This window comes from Lithobates pipiens, unplaced genomic scaffold (genome assembly GCF_037356315.1).
Source record: "Lithobates pipiens isolate NorthernLeopardFrog02 unplaced genomic scaffold, aLitPip1_a1.2 Scaffold_28, whole genome shotgun sequence".
Taxonomy (NCBI): domain Eukaryota; kingdom Metazoa; phylum Chordata; class Amphibia; order Anura; family Ranidae; genus Lithobates; species Lithobates pipiens.
The window spans coordinates 33,017,109-33,042,145 of record NW_027507789.1 but is presented as its reverse complement, the minus strand read 5'-3'; the positions used below and the strand labels follow the sequence as shown (position 1 = coordinate 33,042,145).

Sequence of the window (25,037 nt, the reverse complement as noted above, 5' to 3'; positions counted from 1 at the left end):
TCCACACTGTCTGTTTTAACTCTGTAACCCCACACCACAACTGTGTGCATTACACAGCTTCAAAACATGAATGTGTCATGTTTTAAACCTCTTTCACACTGGGGCCACTCATGCGTTAGTGGTAAAGCAACGCTCATTTAGTGCCGATTTACCGCTGTTTAAGTGGCGCTTTTGGCTGCTAGTGGGGCACCACTCCAGAAGCGCTGCCCATTCATTGCAATGTATACAGCGCTCCCAAACCGCCCCAAAAATGCTGCTTGCAGGACTTTTCTCCATCATCCCGCAAGCGCATCTCGCAAGCACACCGCGGCATGGAAGGAAGCTTTCAGGCACTGCGAAACTGTGTGAAAGAGGTCTAACCGCAGTATTGAACGTCAAATGTATGATTTTTGCTTTAGCTACAAAGCACTGTGGCCGTGGCATGTGTACAACCACAGCCAACTGCCTATTCTTACCACCACGGTGTACTGGTTACTGGCCATGGTGTAAACTAGGACTAACACTGACAGCAACCCTGTAAGCCCACACCACCATTCCACAACAGCATTCATTGCATGCTGCCCCTATCAATTGAATGGGTCATGTTTCCCGGAGTTACTGAATGCCAAATGTATAATTCTTGCTCTGACTGCTTCTTTAAGACCCCTTTCACACCACACCGCTGATAGCGGCGGCGGTAAAACGCCGCTATTTTTAGCGGCGTTTTACCACCGGATTTGCGGCGCATTTCGGCCGCTAGTCGGCGCCATTACAGCTCTGCCCCATTGATTTCAATGGGCAGCAGTGGTGGAGGAGCGGTAAACACACCGCTCCTTCACCGCTCCAAAGAAGCTGCTGGCAGGACTTTTTTCTGACGTCCTGCCAGCGCACCGCTGTAGTGTGAAAGCCCTCGGGGCTTTCACACTACACACAATGGTGCAGCTTCTTTAGGGCGTTTTGCAGGCGCTATTTCTAACGCTATAGCGCCTGCAAAACGCCCTGGTGTGAAAGGGGTCTAATAGTGAAGGAAGAGTGTTCCTAGCTGGATCACTAGGTAGAAATAAAACTGAGGCAGATATTTCAACAACATTTGTAAATGAATATGATAAAGACCAACCGCATTGAAAGGCCTTGTCCATTTGGTATACAGTACCGTGATACTGGTATGAACTGCTTTCAAATATTAAATAAAGACATGCATTTTTAACAGTCTATGGGTGTGCCGAGAACTCTTTCCTAAAGTCAACAGTGACATTTTCCTGCCATAATTTCCAATTCTATCCCTGTCCTCCTAGGAGTCTGGGTGTCCCCGTCCACCCTTTCACATTCTAGACTAGAGCCTCTTGTTGCATTTAATGACAGCAAGTGTGCAAATCCTGGAAAGCATAATCCCCAAGACAGGAGAAATGTCAAGCAAAAGTGAATTTGATCTATGGGTAGAACGACCCTTTAAATAAATGCAAGTCAAATTCAACATGACCGAAAAGATTATTAACCTCTGCAAAGTTGGCAAGACAGGGTCAGTGCACTGGAATCCCAGAAAGAGACAGGGCACTCGTGCCAACCTCAACGAGAATTGTTTGGGGCGCTACAGAAATGTGCAGAGATTATTCCAAACAAATCAAGTTTAGAGCTCATCAGTGAAAAAAAAAACTGATCCGTCACCTTAGTATCATTAGCGAAACTTTGCTCTTCCTCTAGCCAGGGTCTGGTGGTTGCACATGGCTGCCAGACAAGCCACTTGTCCAAACAGCTGTTATTCCCTGGCAAGCAGGAGGGTAGAGGAGATGCTAAAATGAGTAATCCGAATATTCCACACAACCACATTCAGATTTCACAAGTAAAGCTGTGAGGAGTTTGTATGTGTCGCCACGCGGACCATTACTCCATTAGCGTACAAGGATATCAGGTGGTCTACACTTAAAGATCTAACAGCTAAAATCTTGCATAACCTTTAACATTATTAAAAGTTGCTTTGAATCATTCTAAAGCTGAAACGTAATCTGTTTAAAGTGGTTGTAAACCCTTTACAACCACTTTTGCCTACAGGTAAGCCTATATAATAAGGCTGACCTGTAAGTACCGTCAATATCTCCTAAACTTGCACCGTTTAGGCGATAGTCACTGTATACGCATGTACCGACGTCATCAGCACATGCGCACTGAAGAAACGGCTCGTTCATGCCATTTCTTCAGCTGCTGTGCCGTGATCGGCAGCTCGTGCATGAGTGCTATCATCGCGGCTCCAGCCAATCACTGCGTCGGAGCTCACGAACCCGGAAATAACATTCCGGAGACATGTCGTCCGTCACAGCGGTCTATGGGGACTGCTGCAACAGCATTTCATAATGAGCCAGCATGCCATGCAACCTAGCTCATTATGCCTCTGCCTAGCAGGTTGTTTTTTTTTTTGCATGGTTTACAACCACTTAAATGAGAATGAGGAATCACTGCCACAAATCCAGCATTTTGGGATTGATGCATGTGTTGGCATTATGCTTGCGCTGGCAGAAGGGGAGAAGGACCTCGCCAGAAGAGGAAGAGCCGGAGCTGCCCTTATAAAATACTTTAACCACTTCAGCCCTGGAAGATTTGGCTGCTCAATAACCAGGCCATTTTTTTGCGATTCGGCACTGCGTCGCTTTAACTGACAATTGCGTGGTCGTGCGACAGAGCAACCAAACAAAAATTTAGGTCCTTTTTTTCCCCGCAAATAGAGCCTTCTTTTGGTGGTATTTGATCGCCTCTGTGGTTTTTATTTTTTGCGCTATAAACAAAAGAGCGTCAATTTTGCAAAAAAAAAAAAAAAAAGACAATATTTTTAACTTTTTGCTATAATAATTATCAAAAAAACACAACAAATTTTTCCTCAGTTTAGGCCAATATGTATCCTACTACATATTTCTGGTAAAAAAAAAAAAAAAACACCTCAAAATAAGTGTATATTGATTGGTTTGCGCAAAAGTTATAGCGTCTACAAAATAGGGGATAGATTTATAGCATTTTTATTATGATTATTTTTTTTTACTAGTAATGGTGGCAATCTGATTTTTATTGGGACTGCAACATTATGGCGGAAACACCAAACACTTTTGACACATTTTTGGGACCATTGGCATTTATACAGCGATCATGCACTTACTGTATAAATGTCACTGGCAGGGAAGGGGTTAACACGAGGGGGCGATCAAGGGGTTGTGTTCCCTGTGTGCGTTTCTAACTGTAGGGGATGGGGACTGACTAGAGGGGATGACAGAACGTGGTTCCTAGCTGAGGAACTCACGATCTGTCGTTCCTCACAGAACATGGATTTGTGTGTTTACACACACACGTCCCTGTTCTACCTCTCGTTCCCACGATCGCTCGTGGTCGGCGGTCCTCATGAGCAGAGGGCGCGCACCTCAAGCGGCTGGCACCTGCTATCCTGAGAGCCGATATACAGCTACGGAGATTAGCGGGATCGTGCCGACCTGCCGCCCTATGACGGCGGCTGGTCGGCAAGCAGTTAAAACAAGTAACTATGATATACTTTCTTATCTATTTACTAATGCAAGCAGCATAAGAATTAAGAATGGTCAATGCGGATTGAGTGAGTGAAGTTCTGCTTTCAATAGCAATTCCGTCATAAACCCCATTCCATGTTCACTTGTCTCTAAGGCAATTTTCTTGTACAACTTTCCTTCAGATTTACCAAAACCATATAATAGGAGGTCAACCCTAAACTTTCAATTTGTATGCAATCAGGCAGGCCCTTGCACTAGATAGTTGAAGGCAAATCTAAAGGAAATTGTATATTGTATGGCCAGCTTAAGACTCTAATGCCCCCATCCACACGATCGGAAATTCCAACAGGAAAAGTCCTATGAGAGCTTTTGGTCGGAAAATGCGATTGTGTGTATGCTCCATCAAACTTTTGCTGGCGGAATATCGGCCAGCAAAAGATTGAGAGCAGGTTCTCAATTTTTCGGTCGGAAAAAGTTCTGATCGGAAATTTCGATTGTCTGTACAAATTCCAACGCGCTAAATTCCTATGCATGCTCGGAAACAATTCAACGCATGCTCGGAAGCATTAATCTTCATTTTCTCTGCTTGTCGTAGTGTTGTACGTCACTGCGTTCTTGACCGTCGAAAGTCCGGAGAACTTTTGTGTCACCATGTGTATGCAAGCCAAGCTTGAGCAGAACCATCCAAGTATTTCCCGATGGAAAATCTGCTCATGTATACGGGGCATAAGGAACACTCTGTATGCAAATGACAGCCTGAACTTGGCTTTTCAGCTGTGCCACTGTTGTTATTGATCTGTGCGTTGATGAGTTTTTCTTCAAGCAATGCTTAGATGTACATTTGGCCTTTGACATTGCAAAGGTTGGGTTAGCGGTGCATGACATTTAGGAAACACTATTTTTGGTACACAGGGTTCAGTCAGAGGTTTCAGTATCCTTTAGGCCTCCATGCCTACGGGCGTTTTAAAAAAATGTGCTGTAAAGCTAGTCGTTTTTTTTTATTTGGAGCTTAAAAACACCTATGCCAATTACAGCTCCTAAACGCCTTAGGGCAGGGGTTGACAAATTTGCTTGGAATCTAGGAGCCAGCTAAAAAAGTTAGGAGCCAGGTCCGTGACGGCGATCTGGACCTTTCCCTGGCCTGACATGGAGACGAGTGAGGGGAAGATAGCCCCAAGCCCCTCACCTGTCTCCAAGTCATTGCCCATAGCTCTTAGAGGGACATTTTGTTTATTTTTTTCAAATGACAAATTTTTTTTAAATTGCATTTTAGTGTAAATATGAGATGTGAGGTCTCTCTGACCCCCCGGATCTCATATACAAGAGGACCTGTCATGCTTTTTTCTATTACAAGGGATTTTTACATTCCTTGTAATAGGAATAAAAGTGACACACATTTTTTTTTTTTTTTTTAAAAGAACAGTGAAAAAAATAAAAATAAAAGTTAAAATAAAAAAAAATATTTTAAAAACGCCCTGTCCCGCCAAGCTTGCATGCAGAAGCGAACGCATATATGAAAGCGGTGTTCAAATCACACATGTGAGGTATCGCTGCGATCGGTAGAGTGAGAGCAATAATTCTAGCCCCAGACCTCCTCTGCAACTTAAAAAGTGCAACCTGTAGAATTTTTTAAATGTCGTCTATGGAGATTTTGAAGGGTAAAAGTTTGTCGTCATTCCATGAGCGGGCGCAATTTTGAAGCATGACATGTTTGGTATCGATTTCCTCGACGCAACATTATCTTTCACAATATAAAAAAAAATTGGGCTAACTTTACTGTTGTCTTTTTTTTTTTTTTTATTAAATACATTTTCCCCAAAAAAGTGCGCTTGTAAGTCCGCTGTGCAAATACGGTGTGACAGACAGTATTGCAACGACCACCATTTTATTCTTTAGGGTGTTAGAATAAAATATATATATAATTTTTAGGGGTTCTGAGTAAAGGGAAGGAAGATAGGCTGGCAGGCAGGGAAAATTAGCATTGCATCCATTAGTATTGCTGGTTGTAATTCCAACGGCCACCACAAGAGGGCGCCAGATTCCAGAAGGAACCATAGGATCGTAGAAGGCCTCAAAGCCGGGGGCTAAATTACCGGCCGCCGGCGGCGCGGCCCAACGCGATCGCGCCGGGGGGGGGGTCTGCGGAGACAGCATACCCCCAGCTGTGCTGCCCCAGGCGCCAGTTCGCTAATTCTAGTCGCAAATGCGACCTGGCGCCCGGGTTTTGTCGAGTCCTGCCTTAGGGGGCATGAGACTGAAAAAAAAAATAGATTAACATATGTAGCAGGGTGTTACCTTGCCAGGATCCAGGACTATCTAATAAACAGTCAGTTCACTAATGAGTCAGCTGTGTTCTGGGCCATAAGTATTCACCAGACCAAGGCTCTAGGCTCCCAGTTGGAGACGATTCCACCCTGCAGACAGAAGGTCTGGGCATGGGAGTCAGTAGGGCTTCACCTAGGAGAGAGAGGTGGGAGCCAGTGCATCACGAGGCTACTTGCTGTAAGCATGGAGGCGCTGAGCATCCGGTCTGTGGGAGACAGACCAAGGCACCAAAGTGTAAGGCCTGAGCTGGAGAGCTGCATTTACAAGCCAGGAGGGCTGAAAATTGTTTAGCTGGGAGAGGGCGGTCTCCCATGGCAACCAGAGATGAAGTGTCGCCTGGATGGTGGGGCTGCTATGGGGCGGTTGCTCACTGCTCCCACAAAGAGGGCTGGGATGCCCAAGAAAAGTCATCTGGATGGTGGGGCTCCTATGAAAAGGTGGCTCACTATTTCCACAAAGAGGGCTGGGATATCCGAGAGTCTGCGAAGTCTAGGAGGGCTGCTGTTGCCCCTAGAAATGCTGGTGCAAGGAGACCTGTTACTGAGGTGCAGAGGCCTAAAAGCGGATGCAGTATAAAAAGCCCCCATGGAGCCAAGTGCACTGTCTATGGTGCAGTGAAGTGGGGGGCATGTTGTTTCCAAGGGCCCGCATTCTCCACCAACTGTCAGGGGTCCACTCCAAGTGTAGCGTTTTAAAGACTCCACCAGTTGCTTTTATCCATTTAAGGGCTGGTTTTGCCCACTTTTTATTTAAAAAAGAAAGCTCAAAACAAACACAGAAGATTCCCTCACACGGGTATTGAGTATTTCAGACCTGTTACCAAAGTAAACGATTTTCAGCCCTCCTGGCTTGTAAATGCAGCTCAGCTCAGGCCTTACACTTTAGGGCCTTAGTCTTTCTCCCACAGATCGGACACTCAGCACCTCCGTGCGTACAGCAAATAGCCACATGCTACACTGGCTCCCACCTCTCTCTCCTAGGTGAAGCCCTACCGACTCCCATGCCCAGACCTCCTGTCTGCAGGGTGGAGTCGTCTCCAACTGGGAGCCTAGAGCCTTGGTCTGGTGATTACTTAAAGCCCACCTGACTCATTAGTGAACTGGCTGTTTATTAGACCTGTATCCTGGCAAGATACCGCCCTGCTATACATCTTAATATCTAAACACGTATGGGATTTTAGTTACTGGTTAAGAGCTACTTTAACCCTGGAATGCCGTATGTGAAGGTATTGGAATAAGGTTTATAAGCCTTTTTTAAACATATGAAAATGTCAATGAAAAAATAAGCTGAGAAAAGAAAATGTGTTTTGATAAATCAATAAAAGGTACAGCTATTGTCCCCCTTCACTTGTCTGGTATCAGCATTGTAGAGTTTCAGCATCTAGTTGGATAAGTTCATGTTAGTCTTCAAAGTTAGCCTTCTAAAGATTGCTGCAACATTAATTACCGGCATTGGATGTTTTATATATATATATATAAAAAAATAAAAAATAAAAAATAAAAAATAAATCTATAACCTGGTCAATATACTGGGAGCTCAGAAATGTCACTTTATTGTATATTATGTTGTAAAATACTGAAACAAGCCCACATATGGTTCTGGTTTCTAACAAAATGTCAAGCGATTAGCGCAAGTAGAACCCATTGCATTTGTGTTAAATATCCTTAAGCTTTTATCAAAAAAGCACAAAAGGAGGATCAGATGTGTAAGATTTGCTCCCAGCTCCCTGGAGGCCGCCATGCTTGGAGCCTATCCGACCTCCTATTCAGACAGTTATTTAATTCATGTATTTGGGATCAGCAAGTCATAAAGAGAATCAAAACACACAATGCTAGGATTACTTATTAAATACACAAAGGAATTCCTCGAATACTTCATGTCAGATAAAATGTACTAAAACACAATGCTATTCAATAGCTGGCATTCTCAGGAGAGGAGGATGACTTTTAAAAGACGATGATAGCGAGCAAAACAAAAAAGACAAAAATGAAATTGGGGAACTTCTTTAATAATCTGCAACAGTGGACAGGTTCTCTTTCGCTCCATATTGAAGGGATTAGCAAAGGGAACCGCTATTTTATGGTAATACTTATTGGGGATTTGTACTACATTATATGCTACATGTTCTGCAAAATGGCACAGTACAAAGTATAATTGGTGCAATACAGGATTTTTGTAATGACTTTAGCTATAGTATCCCCAAGCAAAATACTGATAGGCTTTAGGTGATCACTTATCTGAAATCAAGTGGAACTGTTTAAGATGGGAGAGGTTTGCTAAAGTGATATTAAAAAACACCATTTAATGTACATTGTCCCTTCTATTTCTGTATGTGGATGATGGCACTGTAATTAACCACTTCAATACCGGGCACTTAAACACCTTCCTGCCCAGACCAATTTTGAGCTTTCAGCGCTGTCGCACTTTGAATGACAATTGCGCGGTCATGCTACACTGTACCCAAATGAAATTTTTATCATTTTTTCCCCACAAATAGAGCTTTCTTTTGGTGGTATTTGATCACCTCTACGGTTTTTATTTTTTGCGCTACAAATAAAAAAATACCGAAAATTTTGAAAAAATAAATAGTTTTTTTTGTTTCAGTTTCAAAACTTTGTAAATAAGTACGTTTTCTCCTTCACTGATGGGCACTGATAAGGCGGCACTGATGGGCACCAATGTGGCACGGATGGGCGACACGGATGGGCGACACGGACGGACACCGATAGGTGGCACAAATTGGCACTGATAGCTGGCATGGATAGGCGGCACAGGTGGGCATGGATAGGCGGCACAGGTGGGCATGGATAGGCGGCACAGGTGGGCATGGATAGGCGGCACAGGTGGGCACTCAGGCGGCACAGGTGGGCACTCAGGCGGCACAGGTGGGCACTCAGGCGGCACAGGTGGGCACTCAGGCGGCACAGGTGGGCACTCAGGCGGCACAGGCATCCATTATGGGCACTGATTGGCACCCATTGTGCTGACTGGCATCCCTGGTGGTCTAGGGAGGATTATGACCTTTATTACCTTTTCCCTGGTGGTCTGGTGGCGTCCCTGGTGGTCCAGTGTGGGCATCCTCGGGGGGGCTGTGCTGATAATCGATCAGCACAGACCCCCCTGTCAGAGGAGCAGCCGATCGGCTCTCCTCTACTCGCGTCTGACAGACGCGAGTGAGGGAAAGCCGATCACCAGCTCTTCCCATTTACACTGTGATCAGCCGTGATTGGACACGGCTGATCACATGGTAAAGAGTCTCCGTCGGAGACTCTTTACCGAGATCGTAGTTGCCGGGTGTCAGACTGACACCCCACAACAATGATCGCCGCGATGCGCGCCCCCGGGGGTGCACAGCGGCTCATAATCCTGATCACGTCATATGACGTCCGGTCAGGATTATGAAACCACTTTGCCGCCGTCAATTGCCTATAGGGCGGGCGGCAAGTGGTTAAATAAAATGAAAAAAATGAATTAAAAAATCTAAAAATCTATGTACCTTTTTCCTAATGGATATACAGCTGTCACATAACCCAGCTCTTCCCCAGACTGTCTGTAGGGAAACATAAGCAGGAGGAGCTTCTAGTCCTCTGCTGCTGGTCACATGTTCAAAAAAAAAACTGCATTTGGAACAGAGTAAAAAAAAGAATATCAAAAAACTGTTTTTAAATTGGCATACAAATATATATTTTAAATCAAATATTTATTATTTTTTGGCAATAACATGGTGTGGGCAGATTTCAGCCAATCACAAATTGTGTCACACCCCTCCATGCTGTGTCTTAGAAAAAGAGGGAGGTGAAGCCTAAATTAATTTACATGTAATAACCCGCCCCCATTGTGTTTAGCTGGTTAGTGGGCATGGAGGTGTGGGGAGGGAGAGGACTGTCATATACTCCCAAATATGTGACTCTATAGTCACACGAGCTGCTCAAATGTGATAAGGAGGAAATGCTCAGCATAGAAACTCACTGACGACTGAACATGTGCAGGAGTTGCCACCAGAGCTACAAAATTCCTAGCTGAACTGGGGACTTGAACAGAAAGGGCAGATTGAAAACAGCAGGATCAACCAGGTTTTTTTTTTTTTTTTGCAGATGACAGAAAACGATTCTTACAGTGCAGAGAGAGTATGAACATTGTGTAATACATGTATTGATGGTTATTTATGATGTGGGTTTTGAGACACTTTAAAGATAAACTCTAATGTTACCCAAGAAATCACCCAAGTATGCTTATCCATCAATCTCCCATAGCATGGTCCATTTAAAGGGGTTGTAAAGGTAATTTTTTTTTAAAATAACAAATATGTTCTACTTACCCCCAGCTCGTTTGGCACAGAGTGGCCCCGATCATCCTGTTCTGGGGTCCCATGGCGGCTCTCTTGACTCCTTCCCGCAGAAGGTCTCTCCTGAGGGGGTTACCTTGCAGGCACGCTCCCGTCTCAAACACTCTGCATCTATAGACAGAGTGTATGTCTCGCTCCCGCCCCCCCCCCAGTCATTTGGATTTGATTGACAGGAGTGCGAGCCAATGGCTGTGCTGCTATCAATCTATGCAATGAAGAGCCGAGAAGCCAGCGTGTTCTTGACACGGGACTTTCGAGGGCTCAGGTAAGTAAACTGGGGGGGCTGGGGGCCTGTAACTATCAGATGTTTTTTCACCTTAATGCATAGGATGCATTAAGGTGAAAAAAACGGAAGGCTTACAACCACTTTAAAACTTGCTACTAGATGCTACTAAAATGTAGCTTTTGTTATTGCACAGGATTTTGCCACTAAATTCTCATCACTATCAGCAACACTACCCACCTGGTTAACATCAATTGTGTAAAATGTAAGCACTTACTTTTAAATGGGTTGTAAACCTTCAAGGTTTTTCACCTCGATGCATTCTATGCATCAAGGTGAAAACCCTCCTGTAATGCTGCAGCCCCCCGAGCCCCTGTTTTACTTACCTGTACCCCCTCTATCACGTCCCAGGGACGAGCACATCAGCAAAAGCCGGTGTCTCGGGTCCTGATTGGATGGATTGATAGCGGCGCAGCCACTGGCTCCCGTTGCCGTCAATCAAATCCAATGACCCGCAAGGTGGGACCGAGTCATAAATTTGGCTTCTATGGATGTCGCAAGGTAACCCCCCCCCCCCCCCCCCGAGAAAGCACTTCTACCAAGGGATTATGTAATGCTGGGGAAGAGCCAACGAGGGACACCAGAAGAGGATGTTCGGGGCCACTCTGTGCAAAATGAGCTGCGCAGTGGAGGTAAGTATGAAGTTTGTCATTTTTTATTTTTTTAAACCGAAGCTTTAGTGTCACTTTAAATCCATTATCCATACTGCAAACAATGTTATTGGATATCTAGTAACATTCCTGTTATGAACCAAACATAGAATCCACAGGGGCATCAAAACAGACTAGCTTTAGTAGGTGGGAGTTTCTGTAAATCATACCTTTAGACCAGTGGCAGTCAACTTTGGCGGTATAGATGTTCTCTGCTGCAGCTCCTGATAAAAAACAAAGGGACTGTGTATAATGATCAGTATATAAAATGCTCTAAAAGACGGAAAAGCCTCATTCACAGAGGACATATCAATGTGTAATGGGTATGCACAGGAGTTCCGTGCATTCTTGTGCTGGCAATTTCATTGATTTCGACTGGGAGGTAGCGGTTGCATAGAAATTGCTGCTGCTCCCAATATGGATTCCATGTGGGTGGGTGTGCCTGACCTTACATTGTCTGAGCTCAGGGCTGTGCAAGGGCTGTGCAATGGCATCTACACAGATGTTATACTGGGAGCAGCGGCCGTGTCTGTGCAGCCGCTGCGTCCCAATTGACATCAATGGGATTGCTTGCACGGGGATGTACAAAACACCTGTGAATCCCTGTGTACGTAAACACGGCCCTCGCATTGGGGTACGCATTTATAGGCCTTGTGTGGACAAGGTCTACGAGTTGGCAGCTATAATACAGGAGCTGGTCAGAGACTGTAAATATTAGGGATGCACCGATACCAAGCATTTGCGTGAATGCCGATACCGAAACAGATACTCTGCGGTGTGATTTGCGTTAATACAAAATGAACAGGCGCAAACCACGCTGCAAAGAATCTCATAAGATTTAAACAGGAATGTGCCGTGATTTTTCCCACCGCTCCTGTGTGTGTAAAAAGGGAAAAGCACCATCTAGTGGCCAGTTTATTAAAAATGTTAGAACTCAAAGTACGTATCTGGCCAAATGCAAAATCTACATAGGTGTCCTACTCCCGCCGATGATTGCAAATCACGGCCGCTGGAGGTGCTGCCAGGGCTGGAGGAGATATAAAGGCGGTCCGCGCTCAAGCTGATATCACTTTTGCCCTATACCCACAGGGTCCAGGAACGTCTCCTCTAGCCCTGTGAGCACCTCCAGCGGCCATGATTTTCTATCATCGGCGCAAAGTGTTGGTACTCATTGATATAAAACCGGTATCGGTGCAATCCTAGTGAATATGTTGTGGTTGGAGACTAGAGACTGTTAAAGGACATAGAGACCAGGGACCTTTTTCATGAGACTCGTGAAGATCACGATCATTACAGCACTTTTACAAACCAATGTTTCCATTACCACTGCTGAATCTTGGAGTCTGAGAGACGAGCAATGCCTTAGATCTGTACTGCAAAAGTCATTATAGGACTCCATCTGACAATCCGACACACTAAACCGAGACAATCTATAGGGCCTCTGCTAAGCATTATTGAATCCACAATCAATCAATGACATATAATCACACACACAGGTTGGACTTAATGGACTTGTGTATCGTTGGGACCTCACCTACTATGTAACTTCAAATGATATTGCATCACTAGTAAATGCACAATGAAGTAATGGAGTTCAGCATAGTTTTCTTCATGACGGCTAACCTTGTATGGACTTTCTACACCAGAACCCCACATAAAGGAATAGAGATGCCTTGGACCCAACCACAATAAACGAACCTTAGTACACTATATTTCCAAAAGTATTGTGGCGCCTGCCTTCACGCACATGATCTTTAATGTCATCCCTGTCTTAGTTCTTAGGGTTTAATATTGAGTTGGCCCACCCTTTGCAGCTATAACAGTTTCTACTCTTCTGGGAAGGCCGTCCACAAGGTTTAGGAGAGTGTCTATGGGAATGTTTGACCATTCTTCCAGAAGAGCATAATGAGGTCAGGCACTGATGTGGACCAGAAGGCCTGGCTCGCAGTCTCCCCTTTAATTTATCCCAAAGGTGTTCAAATCAGGTTGACATCAGGACTCTGTGCAGGCCAGTCAAGTTGCTCCACCCCAAACTCAGCCATCCATGTCTACAAACACTGTAGCTGCAGACTTTAAAAAAAAAAAAAAAAAAAAAGGACACTTATCTGTCCAGGAAGCCCACGATGTCGCGCCCCCCCCCCCCCCCCCCCGAGGCTGATCCGTCCATCGGATCGGATGCAGGCGCCCCCATTCCAACTAAGGGAAACCGGCAGTGGAGCCTTCAGGCTTCACTGCCAGTTTCCTACTGTGCATGCGCGAGTCGCAAGACGCTTACTGAATGGCCCTGTCGTCTACTGGGACAGACAAAAGTCCCAGAAGGCAACGGGGGGAGAGTGAACGTGACGCACTGGGCCGTGGCGAAAGTACGCAAGGTACTTCATAAAAAGCAAGGAAAAAAAATATCCAAAAATCTAATGGTGGTCGGGTTGTCATTCTTTTAAGATAAAGATAAAAGTAAAAGTGGGTGGAACGCCACTTTAAACTACGGTACATAGAAGTATTTAAAAAAAAACTCATACTCCATCATTTTCTATCACCACAAACTACCTCATAACATGCAACTGAAAGGCTGGCCATACATTATTCACATTTTCTTGTACAATTTTCCTCTTAATTTACCAAATCCATATAATATGAAGGTCAAACCTAAAGTCTCTCAATTTGTATGGAATCAGGCAGGCCCTGGCAATAAAGAAAGGAAAGAGGCATATGGCCGCCCTAGTGTAATACTGTTTATTAAGGCTGCATTCACACCTGAGCGCTTCAAAGTCGTGTTTATGCGATTTTGCCACTTTTTTGCACCGCGATTTTGTATAGGTCATCAATGTAACAAAATGAGAAAAATGCTTGTAATCTGCCCCAAAGAAGCTCTTTTTTAGCTTAAGGCATGTCAGACATTTTTCTTTAGGTGACAAAACACTCAGATGTGAACAGGTGCCATTGAAATGAATTGAATTTTGCTTGTTGGGCGTTTTTCGGGCGCTTTCCATAGTTGCACTAACATTTAAAAGCAGAAAAGACATGTGGTAATCATGTTAATAAAACTGGGGTTGTATTTCTATCAGCCATCTAGGCATTTTGTGCGTACCTAGATATACAAGAAATACCTCCTCTATATAGGATCCCACTTCTATTGCACAGGGAAGGGTTGGGGCAGGTATATATCATGTCCTCTCATGCTTTTTCCTGATCTTTCACACTTCCCCCACCTTCCTTTTGTGTATAAAATGTTCAGATGAGTCGACACAAGTTATCCCCTTTAGTGTTGGCGATCGTTAAGAGTTATGAGGAGACAAATATGAGGTACCTACCTTTCTACCTTTATCACTTATTTATGTTATTTTATTCTTTTTTATTTTATATTTCTATTAAATTTACTTTATTTAGAATTTTTATAAATTTATATGATTAAATATATATGGTATACATGGTTTTGAAATTAATTTATTAGATGTTTAATATATAATGTTTTCTATTCGCAAAGCCTTCTCTCGGCATGCAATGGTTTTTAATATTGTATCTGGGATAAGGCTGCCACTAGTCCTGTTTGCAGCTTTTTGCATGTCTTTTTCCTGTTGGTATGACCCCTTTAAGATGGGATGAATGGGAGGGGACATAACTCCCGATAAATAGCCATATATGTCAGGTATGGGTGTGACTTGATAAGGGAAGCCACGCCTCTGAAACGCGTCATCATAGCAATCTTATGAGCTGAGGTACCGGTCTCCATCGGCTCTCTCCCCAGTAGAAGATGTGATCATCGCAGAGCAATGCCGGCTGGTCTGGGCGCATGCGTGGTCCGCAGTGCATTATTAGAGGGGATGTCGGGTGGCTTTCTGAGCTGCCATCCGGTTCTGGGAGGTTGGATGTGTTTGGTCCAATGGCACATTTTACAGGGGCCATCCAGGAGAAGAGAACATGATTACCACATGCCTCTAAACGTGAGTGCAACTATGGAAAGCTTTTATTATTTGTTTTAATAAACAGTATTAAATCAACTACCCATTGGATTAAAGAGAGCTGCAGCGTCTAATGACAGAAGATGGGTTTCCTTTGATCAGAATTACCAGCTGGACTTGTTATTTTAACCAGCGCATTATATAGTTGAAGGTGAAGCTAAAGGAAATTGAATAATGTATGGCCAGCGTAAATGACACACTTGTCCTACCTACTTCACAAATTAGCTACCCGGGGATTACTATTTACACACACTTAAAACAATGCAAAAATGTATAAGGGTAAAAATGAATGTGGAGCGGGCACCTGTGAATGAGGAGGGATTAATAAGACGTGCTCCTCAAGAAGAAGTGCCGCTCACATCCATGTGTCAAGTAAAGTGAGCAAGACCACTGTCACACAGGGTTCCTCGGGGGCGGAGTACCTGGAGGTTCCCTGGGGCTGTCATCATCATCCATTGCCAGTCTGAGCTGCTGGACGAAGTCGGCGGTGTAGACACTACGCTCTTGCCAGATGTGTAGCAATCTCTCCAATGGTTTCCGGCAACCGTCATCTGCTTCACTAAAACGACAGAGAGAAACCAAGTGAGGTTTTATTAATGGAAATGGCAGCAAAATGTAGAGAATAAAGAAAGTGTTAAGGATACATTTAGATTATCACGATGTGTGTTTTGTATCAAATTTTGATTGAGGCATTAAAACAGACTAAGATATCACATTTTCCCACAGTGATGTCACACATCCCCAAAGTCCCACCCCCAAACTGTCATTGTATGTTTTGTTGTTTTTGTTCTTACAGTTTTTTCCAGTGATGGGAATTCCTGTTTGAGGTAAATCCCTAGAGAGTGCCTGTTTGACCCACTTGCTATATGGCAAGGGTGTCCATCGAATCTGGCAAGTGTGAACACTTTACCATTTTGACTGTATTTTCAAGATTCATCCAAGAAAGACCTTTCATTTTACTTAGAACTCGAATGGACCTTCCATAGATGTTTATTATTCACTTTGGACTTTTATGTTTTGGTTTTATTCACATTCAATTTTGTATTGCCTATTTTACCTTCCCAGGTTCACACGCTATTCTCTTGCTCACTTAGCGGCACACTTTTGTTTTCCATTTTCATTCTGCACTGTATGTCTAGTGACCTGTTGGCTGTTTATTTTGTTCTCCATACGCAATTTTTTACTCTTACTTGTAGAGTTGACCTTTAAGCTAGCCACCAGGCTCTTAGAAACACACAGTACTGGTCCTGATCAAGCGCCTCAAAGTCCACACAAACATGAGTAAGGATTTTCTGCCACACAAACTTTAAAGTGGCGTTCCACCCCCCCAAAAAAAAAAAAATATATTAATATTAACAATGCCTGTTGCTAGGGGGTCCCTCGTAATCTGTCTCCTTCAGCGCCTGGGCTCCTGAAATCACTTCCATCGGCGCAGGAAGGGAGATCAGCTCTGCCCCCTCCCTCTAGGCAATCATCTGGGACCTGTGACATCACAGGTTCAAGATGACTGCGCAGCCAATCACGGCGCGCAGCTCGCGCATGCACCGCTTAGCCACAGCCGGGCGCCCACAGTTACAATTCCTGCGCCGCAGAGCGGAGGTTCGATCCCCCGCATCGCTGGACCCTGGGACAGGTAAGTGTCTGATTATTCAAAGTCAGTAGCTGCAGTATTTGTAGCTGCTGACTTCATTTTTTTTTTCAGCGGAACCCTGCTTTAAGAAGCAAAGAGCCGTGCTTTCGCTGATGACATAAATGGCATTTTCAGCAGTCATGCTGCATTGTTTAAAGCGGAATTTCACTTTCCCAATCAACATGGATTATTTTTAATCCTCATGCTGCTTGCATGAATAAATAGATAGGAGGGTATATTCTACTTTTTTTTTTCCTTTTACATTTCTTCGGTTATTTTCAGTTTTTTTGCCTAGGCAAATGATGTCCTACACTCAAGGAGTCTTCAGAAGGGGAGGAGGCGTTTTCTTAGCTAAGCACATTCTCCTGTATGCATGCTTGAGCTAAGGGCAGATGGATTCCAGGAAGTAAATGCTACATGAATCGTCTGCCCTTACTCAAGATGGCCACAGCCACAAATGCTAGATGTTTTTCAAAGTGATTTCTCAACAAAATAAACAATGGAGACATGGACGGATGGATGGGGGGGCGGGAGACTCTTTAAATATTAAAAACCAATAAAATCGTGTCTTTGGTTTGTGGTGCTCATACGTAGTGAAGATCTGCTTTAACTGGCTCCGAGATTCATCCAGCCCCCCAGCTAAAGTACACACACACACACTGGTCACGATGATATGAACAGTAGGAGTGTATTGTAGATGGAACATGGAGTGCGGAACAGTATGAGGACACAAGGTAAAGGGGAGTACAATGCTGGGGATAAATGTCTGAGAATGATGATCAAAGTTCTCTGAAAATAAGACTTGGGATAAATAAAAGTACACTGTGGAGTAAAAGGAAAAAGGGAGCCAGAGATGGTATAGAGGGGCCAAAAAAGTGGAATGGAGGGGGTTAAATTATTTCTTGTTTCTTTACTAAAATTGGAGATGAAAGCTCCCGCTGAGCTGATATATGGCCTTGAATATAAGCCTGCGTTTTGTGAAACCTCCGTCTTATGATTTATGTGAATGTTGCTTAACTGCCAAAAGCTGCTGGCAATATTTTATCTTCTACTTCCTGCCCATTCTAAGTGTGTGATTGCTGCATCATAATGTATAATGAGGCTTATTTCTTAGTAAGGGAACAACTAGCGGCGATGTGCTCAAAATGATGACAACCGACAAAGTTCAAAAGATCCGCTATTTCAAGGAAACCTGTCGTGGGAGAAATACAGAGCATGCATTAGCCAACAACTCAAAAAATGCTAATTTTCTGGCTATCATGGTCATTCTCTAACAGCAATATATCATGATCCAGTTCATGATCCAAAACAATGTATGCAGTAAACTGAACTCTCCTCCGTAAAGTGGAAGAAAATCCTAACTTTATACTCTCCTTTCTCCTACCCATCCTGCCTACCCCTGTGTACTTACCTGCATTCAACCCTCTCCGGTCACGTGATCCTGCAGGCTGCATTCACACCTGGGTTTAGCGTCTTTGAGCATTTTTCTGCTGTTTTTATACAGCGTTTTTTTATAACTGTTTTTTTTTTTTATTAGCCAATAGAGAAAACTATTATCTGTTGCATCATTTGTTGCTAGGTATTTCAGCTTTTCCATTAGCTTTTATTTTATATTATTATTTATTATTAGTTTTTTTCGTTAGAGTAAAGGTTAGGGTTAGGATGATTTTATTTATTTTTATTTTTTGTTATGGTGTTAATACTACTACTGATAGAGATATATATATATATATATATATATAGATATATATTATATATATTATATATATATATATATATATATATATATATATATATATATATATATATATATATATATATATATATTTATATATATATATATATTAACTAAATGAAAAAATATATAAATTATATATATTAAATAAATATTTATATTATATGATCGCTGCGTAAACCGTTGGTGCTATATAAATCTTCTATAATAATAATATTATTATATGGAAGATACATACACTGATAAATAAAAATCATAAATAATAAATTCAATAAATGAATATCCGGTAATAATAAATAATTAACCCCTAACCCTAAGGGCGAGTTGGGGTTAGGATTATTATTTTTTTTTTTTTATTATGGTGTTAACTACTATATTTTAAATTAAAAATATATAAATTATATATATTAAATAAATTAAATATTTATATTGTAAATCGCTGCGTAAACTGTTGGCGCTACATAAAAGTTGTATAGTAATAATATTATTATTATATGGAAAATACATACACAGATAAATAAAAATCATAAATAATAAAATAACTAAAATGAATATCAGGCAATAATAAATAATTAACCCCTAACCCTAAGGGCGAGTTCATACCACATGCAGTCCAGTGTGTTTTTTCTCTGCATCAAAAAACGATAACAATTCTTCACGATTAATTGTGCAGCTCTAGTTCACACCAGTGCTTGCAGTTCTAGTTCCAGAAAAAAATAAAAATAAAAAAAAAAGTAGCACATGCTGCATTTTTCCGGCACTGGAATGCTGTAAAACGCATGAAAAACCCACAGGAAACCATAAAAAAAATGCACTGGAACACACGTCCTTTTTTAAGGTTAAGAGAAAAAAAAGAGGGGAAAAAAAATGCACTGAACTGCATCAAAAATGCACTGGAACGCATACAAAATGCATAAAATGCATGCAGAAAAGCATTTGGAATGCATCTGGACTGCATTTCTATTGTGTGAACTGGCCCTTAAAAAAAAAAAAAAATTTAATAAACTAAACACTCCAACACAAAATAAATTATTATTATTATAGTAATAGTCATTTTTAATTTATAAAAACATGCTAAAAATGCTCAAATCTGCCCGATTCGAGCTAAAAAATAGCTTGAGAACTTTTTTGACCTGCAGGCGACTTGGAGTGGAGATGTGAACCATCTCCATAGAGAATAATTGATTTTTTTTTCTTCTCCAGCGTTTCGGAGCTTTAAGCTGAGGTGTGAATGGGGGTCACAGCAAGGGACTGCTGCAGGGGAGAGGAGGGTGTACGGACAATGGCTGGACCATAGGAGTGTACGTCACGGCTCATGGCATTCACAGCTAGTGAAGACTCCCTTACACAGAGGAGCTGGACTTGACAAGAGGGGATTAAAAATAGGTAAGTACACAGATCTTTTTTTCATACGAGATAGGTAGGAGGGTGAAGGGAACATTTTTAGGAATAGTTACACTATTCTTCCACTTTAACTCCAAAAGTAAATAAGTCAGAATAAGTATTGCAGTGGCCAGTGGGGAGGAAAGGGGGTAGTAATTCTGATGATTTGCAGCTACGGAGATTCATCCAACGGGTCTTCACTATCCTAGCAATGCCTGAGCATTACAGGCCTAATATCTATGGGACCATCTCTGCGCTTCTCAGTCCTCGGGACACGGCCCTATAGAACTCTGATGTCCTACTACACAAGCGTGGCCAGGACAGTGAAGACTTGTATTGCTCAACAAACATTACAGCCACTGTAACGACATATTCGGCGACCCATCGCAGTTTGCTACAGAAGTGACGTTCCTTCGCCGCCATCTTGCTACACCCCACACTGGTCCACAGTAATGATACACTAAGAAGGGGGAAAGCGGACATGTTGTTACACCCACCGGAGTCTTGCATTTTACACGTATTTATAACAGTAAAGTTAGTTTATATAGTGAAATACAGGACTTACAACTCCGTCTGACTACTTAGATCTTGAATTTTAAAAGCAGTGGCAACCTTGCTCATCTCACAGGTTTGCTAAGTAGTCAAACGGAATTGTAAGTACTGTATTTCACTATATAAACCAAATTAACTTTTCTAAATAGGTGTAAAATGCAAAACTCCGGTGGGTGTCCGCTTTCCCCCTTCTAAGCCCCCGTACACACGGTCGGACATTCCGACAACAAAATCCGTCGGATTTCATCCGACTGATTTTGTCCGAAACTTGTGTTGCATACACACGGTCGGACAAAGTTGTTGGAAAATCCGATCGTTCAGAACGTGATGACGTTATTTCATTACGACAGGACTACGTTCAGGCTAGTAGCCAATAGCTTAGGTCTAGGAATTTGATCTGAGCATGTGTGGCACTTTGTCCGATCGGAATTCTCTACACACAATCGGACAAAGTCCGATCGGATCATGTTGTCGGAAAGTTTTATAGCCCAGCTCTAAAACTTTGTCCGTCGGATATTCCGACGGGAACAGTCCGATGGAGCCCACACACAGTCGGATTATCCGACAACACGGTCCGATCGGACATTTTCTGTCGGAACGTCCGACCGTGTATACAAGGGCTTAGTGTATCCTTACTGTGGACTAGTGTGGGGTGTAGCAAGATGGCGGCGACAGAACGTCACTTCCGTAACAAACTGCGATGGGTTGCCGAATATGTCGTTGCACCACCACCACTAGGTGAAGACCAGTATGCATCTGTGGATCAGGAAGGAAGGTGGTTAGGTAAGGCAAGGAGGCAAATATGTAACATAAAATCTCTGCAAAGGAACAAGGCAATAACTCAGGAGGAGCAGGACCAGCAGAGCTGCTGAGAAAACATGGAGGAGGACTTCAGTGCTTTTGCCATGTCATTTAGGCTGCATTCACACCTGAGCGTTTTCAGCTTGTAAAACGCTCATCTCAAAAGTTCCAAAAACACCCAACAAACAAAATCCCATTCATTTCAATGACCCCTGTTCACATCTGAGCGTTGTCGCCTGAAGCAAAACGTCTGAAGCTCAAAAAAAGTACATGAGCTTCTTTTTTGGCAGATTACAGGCGTTTTTCTGCTTTTTACATTGGGGACCTTTTAACCTTGAAAACATCTGTACAAAAACGTTGCAAGAACACCTGAAAAACCACCTGAAAATGATACGCTCAAGTGTGAATGCAGCCTTAAGCCTCGTACACATGATCGGATTGTTGGCCAACAAAACCGTGGATTTTTGTCTAAAGGGAGTTGGCCCAAACTTGTCTTGCATACATACGGCAAGAAATGGTCGGCCAACAAACACGAACGTAGTGACGTACTATGTGTTTTTTTAAGCTCTTTAGCACCACCCTTTGGGCTCCTTCTACTTAAGTCCATAGCCTGGTAACAGGTTCATTGAGCAGAATGGTACTGAATGGTTCTCTTTGTAACGTCACCACATTGTGCAGTCTTATGGACCATTTAAAGGACCTCATTGCTGGACAGCTGATAAGAATTGTCCCTGTACCTCAAGCAGTGACTTGGACACCCAAGGAAGGCCTTTCTTCTTTGCAGTTAAGATGCAAGAATGCTTAGGTCCCGATGCATCGGGTAACCAAGGGTTTAGGCAAAAAAGCGGCATTCCACCCAAAAGTGGAAAAAAAAGTCCTCTCCCCCTCCGGTACCCCAATTGGCACCTTTTGGTGGGGCGGGGGGGACATGATACCCATCTTTGACAGGTATCCTGTTCCCACTTCCGGGAGTCCGGGCCGCGGCCCATGACATTACAGTGGGGCTCCCTCCTCCTCTCCCTGTCTCCAGGCCAGGAGGAGAGAGGAACGGGGCCTCGAGCATGCGTAGTAGGGTTCCCGGCGTGAAACAGCTGCAGTATGTGTAGCTGCTGGCTTTTAATTTTTATTTTTGGGTGGAACACCACTTTAAGTAACAATTGTTAGTTGGGGAGTGAGGGGCAAAATGTGTGTGGGGTGGGATTAATGCTTAGAGTATAGCCTTAAGTCTATTTGAACGCTAATATGTTCCCCCCTCACTGTTCCCTCTGGCTGTTTACACCCAAACAGAGCCATTGATTGACCAATACTGTTGGATATAAAGCACGCCTTACACAAGTAGTATTAGGAACACAGGGAAGGGGTGGAAAAGGTTTGCAAATAGACTTAAGATTTGCACAAAAAGACGTTATGATTAACACTTCAGAAAACAGCTTTCCTTTTTTATATTGCAGCTAAGCTTCTGCTCAGTAATTGCATAGCGTACAATCAATTATTACTTGTATACTTTCTGAAGATCAACAAGGCAGCTATAATAGGCAAGAGTGTATGGCAAAGTGTTATAAATAAAAATATTTTAAATGGAAAATAGTCGAAATTCCACATGTGAACAAGTAGCCTTGCTACTGCATTTAAATGTACTGACCTTCAAAAATCCATTAATTTTTTTTTCTTTTCTTTTTTTTTTATATTATGCAAAGCTGGACAAAAATGTTGCCATACAGCTTAAAATGCATTATTTTATTGTTTTTATTTTTTTTATTACATAAGCACAAGTTTAACATATTATAACAAATGTCTGCAAATGTTAAATTAAATGCAGTCATCAGCTGCAAATCTCAGCGTACAGGACAGAGGAGGTGCAATTCTTGATCATTGAATATAGAGCCTCCTGCTGACAAAATCTGGTACTGCCACTCTTCCAGCTGTGTGGATGTGATATGTTTGTATATCCCGTGAGGATGTGATGTTTTATTTCTAACCAGAGTGGATATAAAATCAATGATTTTTTATCAAATGTATTTTAATAAAATGCTTTTGGAGTGAAAATCTATCTAAAGATAGTTTTCTATTTAAGAGACATTAATAATTTAGTTTATTCAGCATGAAATGAAGCTTGGTTATGTAGCATGAGGCTCTATATTCTGCAATATTTACATTTTTGGTAAACTCATTAAATTAACCCAAGCTCTGCAAGCTGAGATAACATGCTCTGCATTGATGCATTCACACAATTTCACAGTAACCATGAGATAAAACAAAGTTCAGGTATATTTCTTATTCCCATGACTTGCAAATCTATGTACACTACAAACTGTATGATTGAAGCGGTTCTGATATTGCTGTTATACTAACCCAACAGCTTATTATTCTAAATAGGAAACCTTCAAGAGGAAGAAAACCCTCATGGGTTCACTTTCTCTTTGTTTCCCTGCAAAGGTAAAGCATAATGGGCTACTATGCATTGCATAGTAGCCCATTATGTGTCACTTACCTGACACAGGAAAGCCAGCGATGTCACCGCTGTCCCCTCTTCGATGGCGCGTCCATCTTCTTTCCAGGCATCGTGGCTCCGGTGCTGTGATTGGCCGGAGCCGCAACGACATCACTCCCGCGCATGCGTACGGGAGCCGCCACTAACGGCATATCGCCATTAGCAGCGGCATGCTCAGTGCGCCTGCGCACCGCTGACTACATGCACCATAGACAGTCTTAATCTAGGCTTACCTGTAGGTCACAGTGGTCTGTTAGGCTCGGTTCACACAGGGGCGACTTGTCCAGGCGACTTCGCCGCCTGACAAGTCGCCCCCGTTCTGTACTACGGAACCGTTCTAATAGGAGCGACTCGAGTCGCTCCGACTTAGAAAAAAGGTTCCTGTACTACTTTTGCGGCGACTTGGGGCGACTTGCATTGACTTCTATACATAAGTCGTTTTGCAAGTCGCCGCTGAGGTCGCGGCGCTGCAAGTCGTGCCGCGTCCTGTGTGAACCGAGCCTAAGGGTTTACAACCACTTTCATTTTGTTTGCAAATATTAAAGATTCTAACTACCAGCAATACTTGATGTGATTGTAGCCGTATTAGTGCAATTGTGACAGAGAAAATTGAGTACTGTCTGTGAAACTTTTGTTATTTGCACTAACATACAATTTTTCAGGACAAGCTTTCGGGGTATGTCCCCTTCTTCAAGGTCCAAGCAGTACTGATTCACAATTTAAGCAGAATGTTAAAAAAAAAAAAAAAAAAAAAAAAAAACTACCAGCAAGAATGAGTCCTTACATTTAAAGAGCACCTGTCATTTTAGATCCATCATGGCAGCGTCTGTTAGCGGGCATCCACTCACCTGCTGCCGCCACATCCCTCACCTTGTTGTGTCCCTGCCGCATCACTAGCCTTCCCATTAAAGTGAATGGGACTGTTGGGGAGTCAACAGCGGGACAGAGGATGACAGTTGCTCTTTAAAAATTATGATTTAAACCAAGTAGATTTAAATCAGGCCTTTTTACTAGCGTTTTATATCACGATTTAAAATGACTTGATTTAAATCAAATCCACCCAGTTTCTAAATATGACGGCAATCCTTGCACTTTTGTCTACATATCGGAACCTTAGGGGCTGGTGCTATTGACCTACAATAACCTTCCGTTCATGCGATCCACCCTTTCAGATCGTTTTTTTATATATACATTTTGTTTTCATTTGCAACATCCATCTGTGCTACATGAATATTTAATACGCACATTTAAATGCATTTCCCATGCAGTGTGGTTTGTGTTTCTGATGCATTTTCATGCATATTGTAGCATTTTCTGCACTAAACTGCACTTTATTCATCTTTTATGGCTTTACATGCACTTCCATTTATCTCTATAGCAGATGTGTTTTTGTCAAGACAC

General features: G+C 42.7%; 1 protein-coding gene across 1 annotated transcript in view; it reads right to left on the bottom strand.

The window, feature by feature from the left end:
• Positions 1-25,037, bottom strand: part of RPRD1B (regulation of nuclear pre-mRNA domain containing 1B) — a 140,346-nt gene that overhangs the window by 45,496 nt on the left and 69,813 nt on the right. Inside the window, exons 3-4 of the mRNA XM_077459046.1 lie at positions 15,467-15,603; positions 11,256-11,309 (exon numbers count right to left, since the gene is read on the bottom strand). Of these exons, the coding sequence (XP_077315172.1) occupies positions 11,256-11,309; positions 15,467-15,603 (191 nt within the window). The remainder of the gene's footprint in view (positions 1-11,255; positions 11,310-15,466; positions 15,604-25,037) is intronic.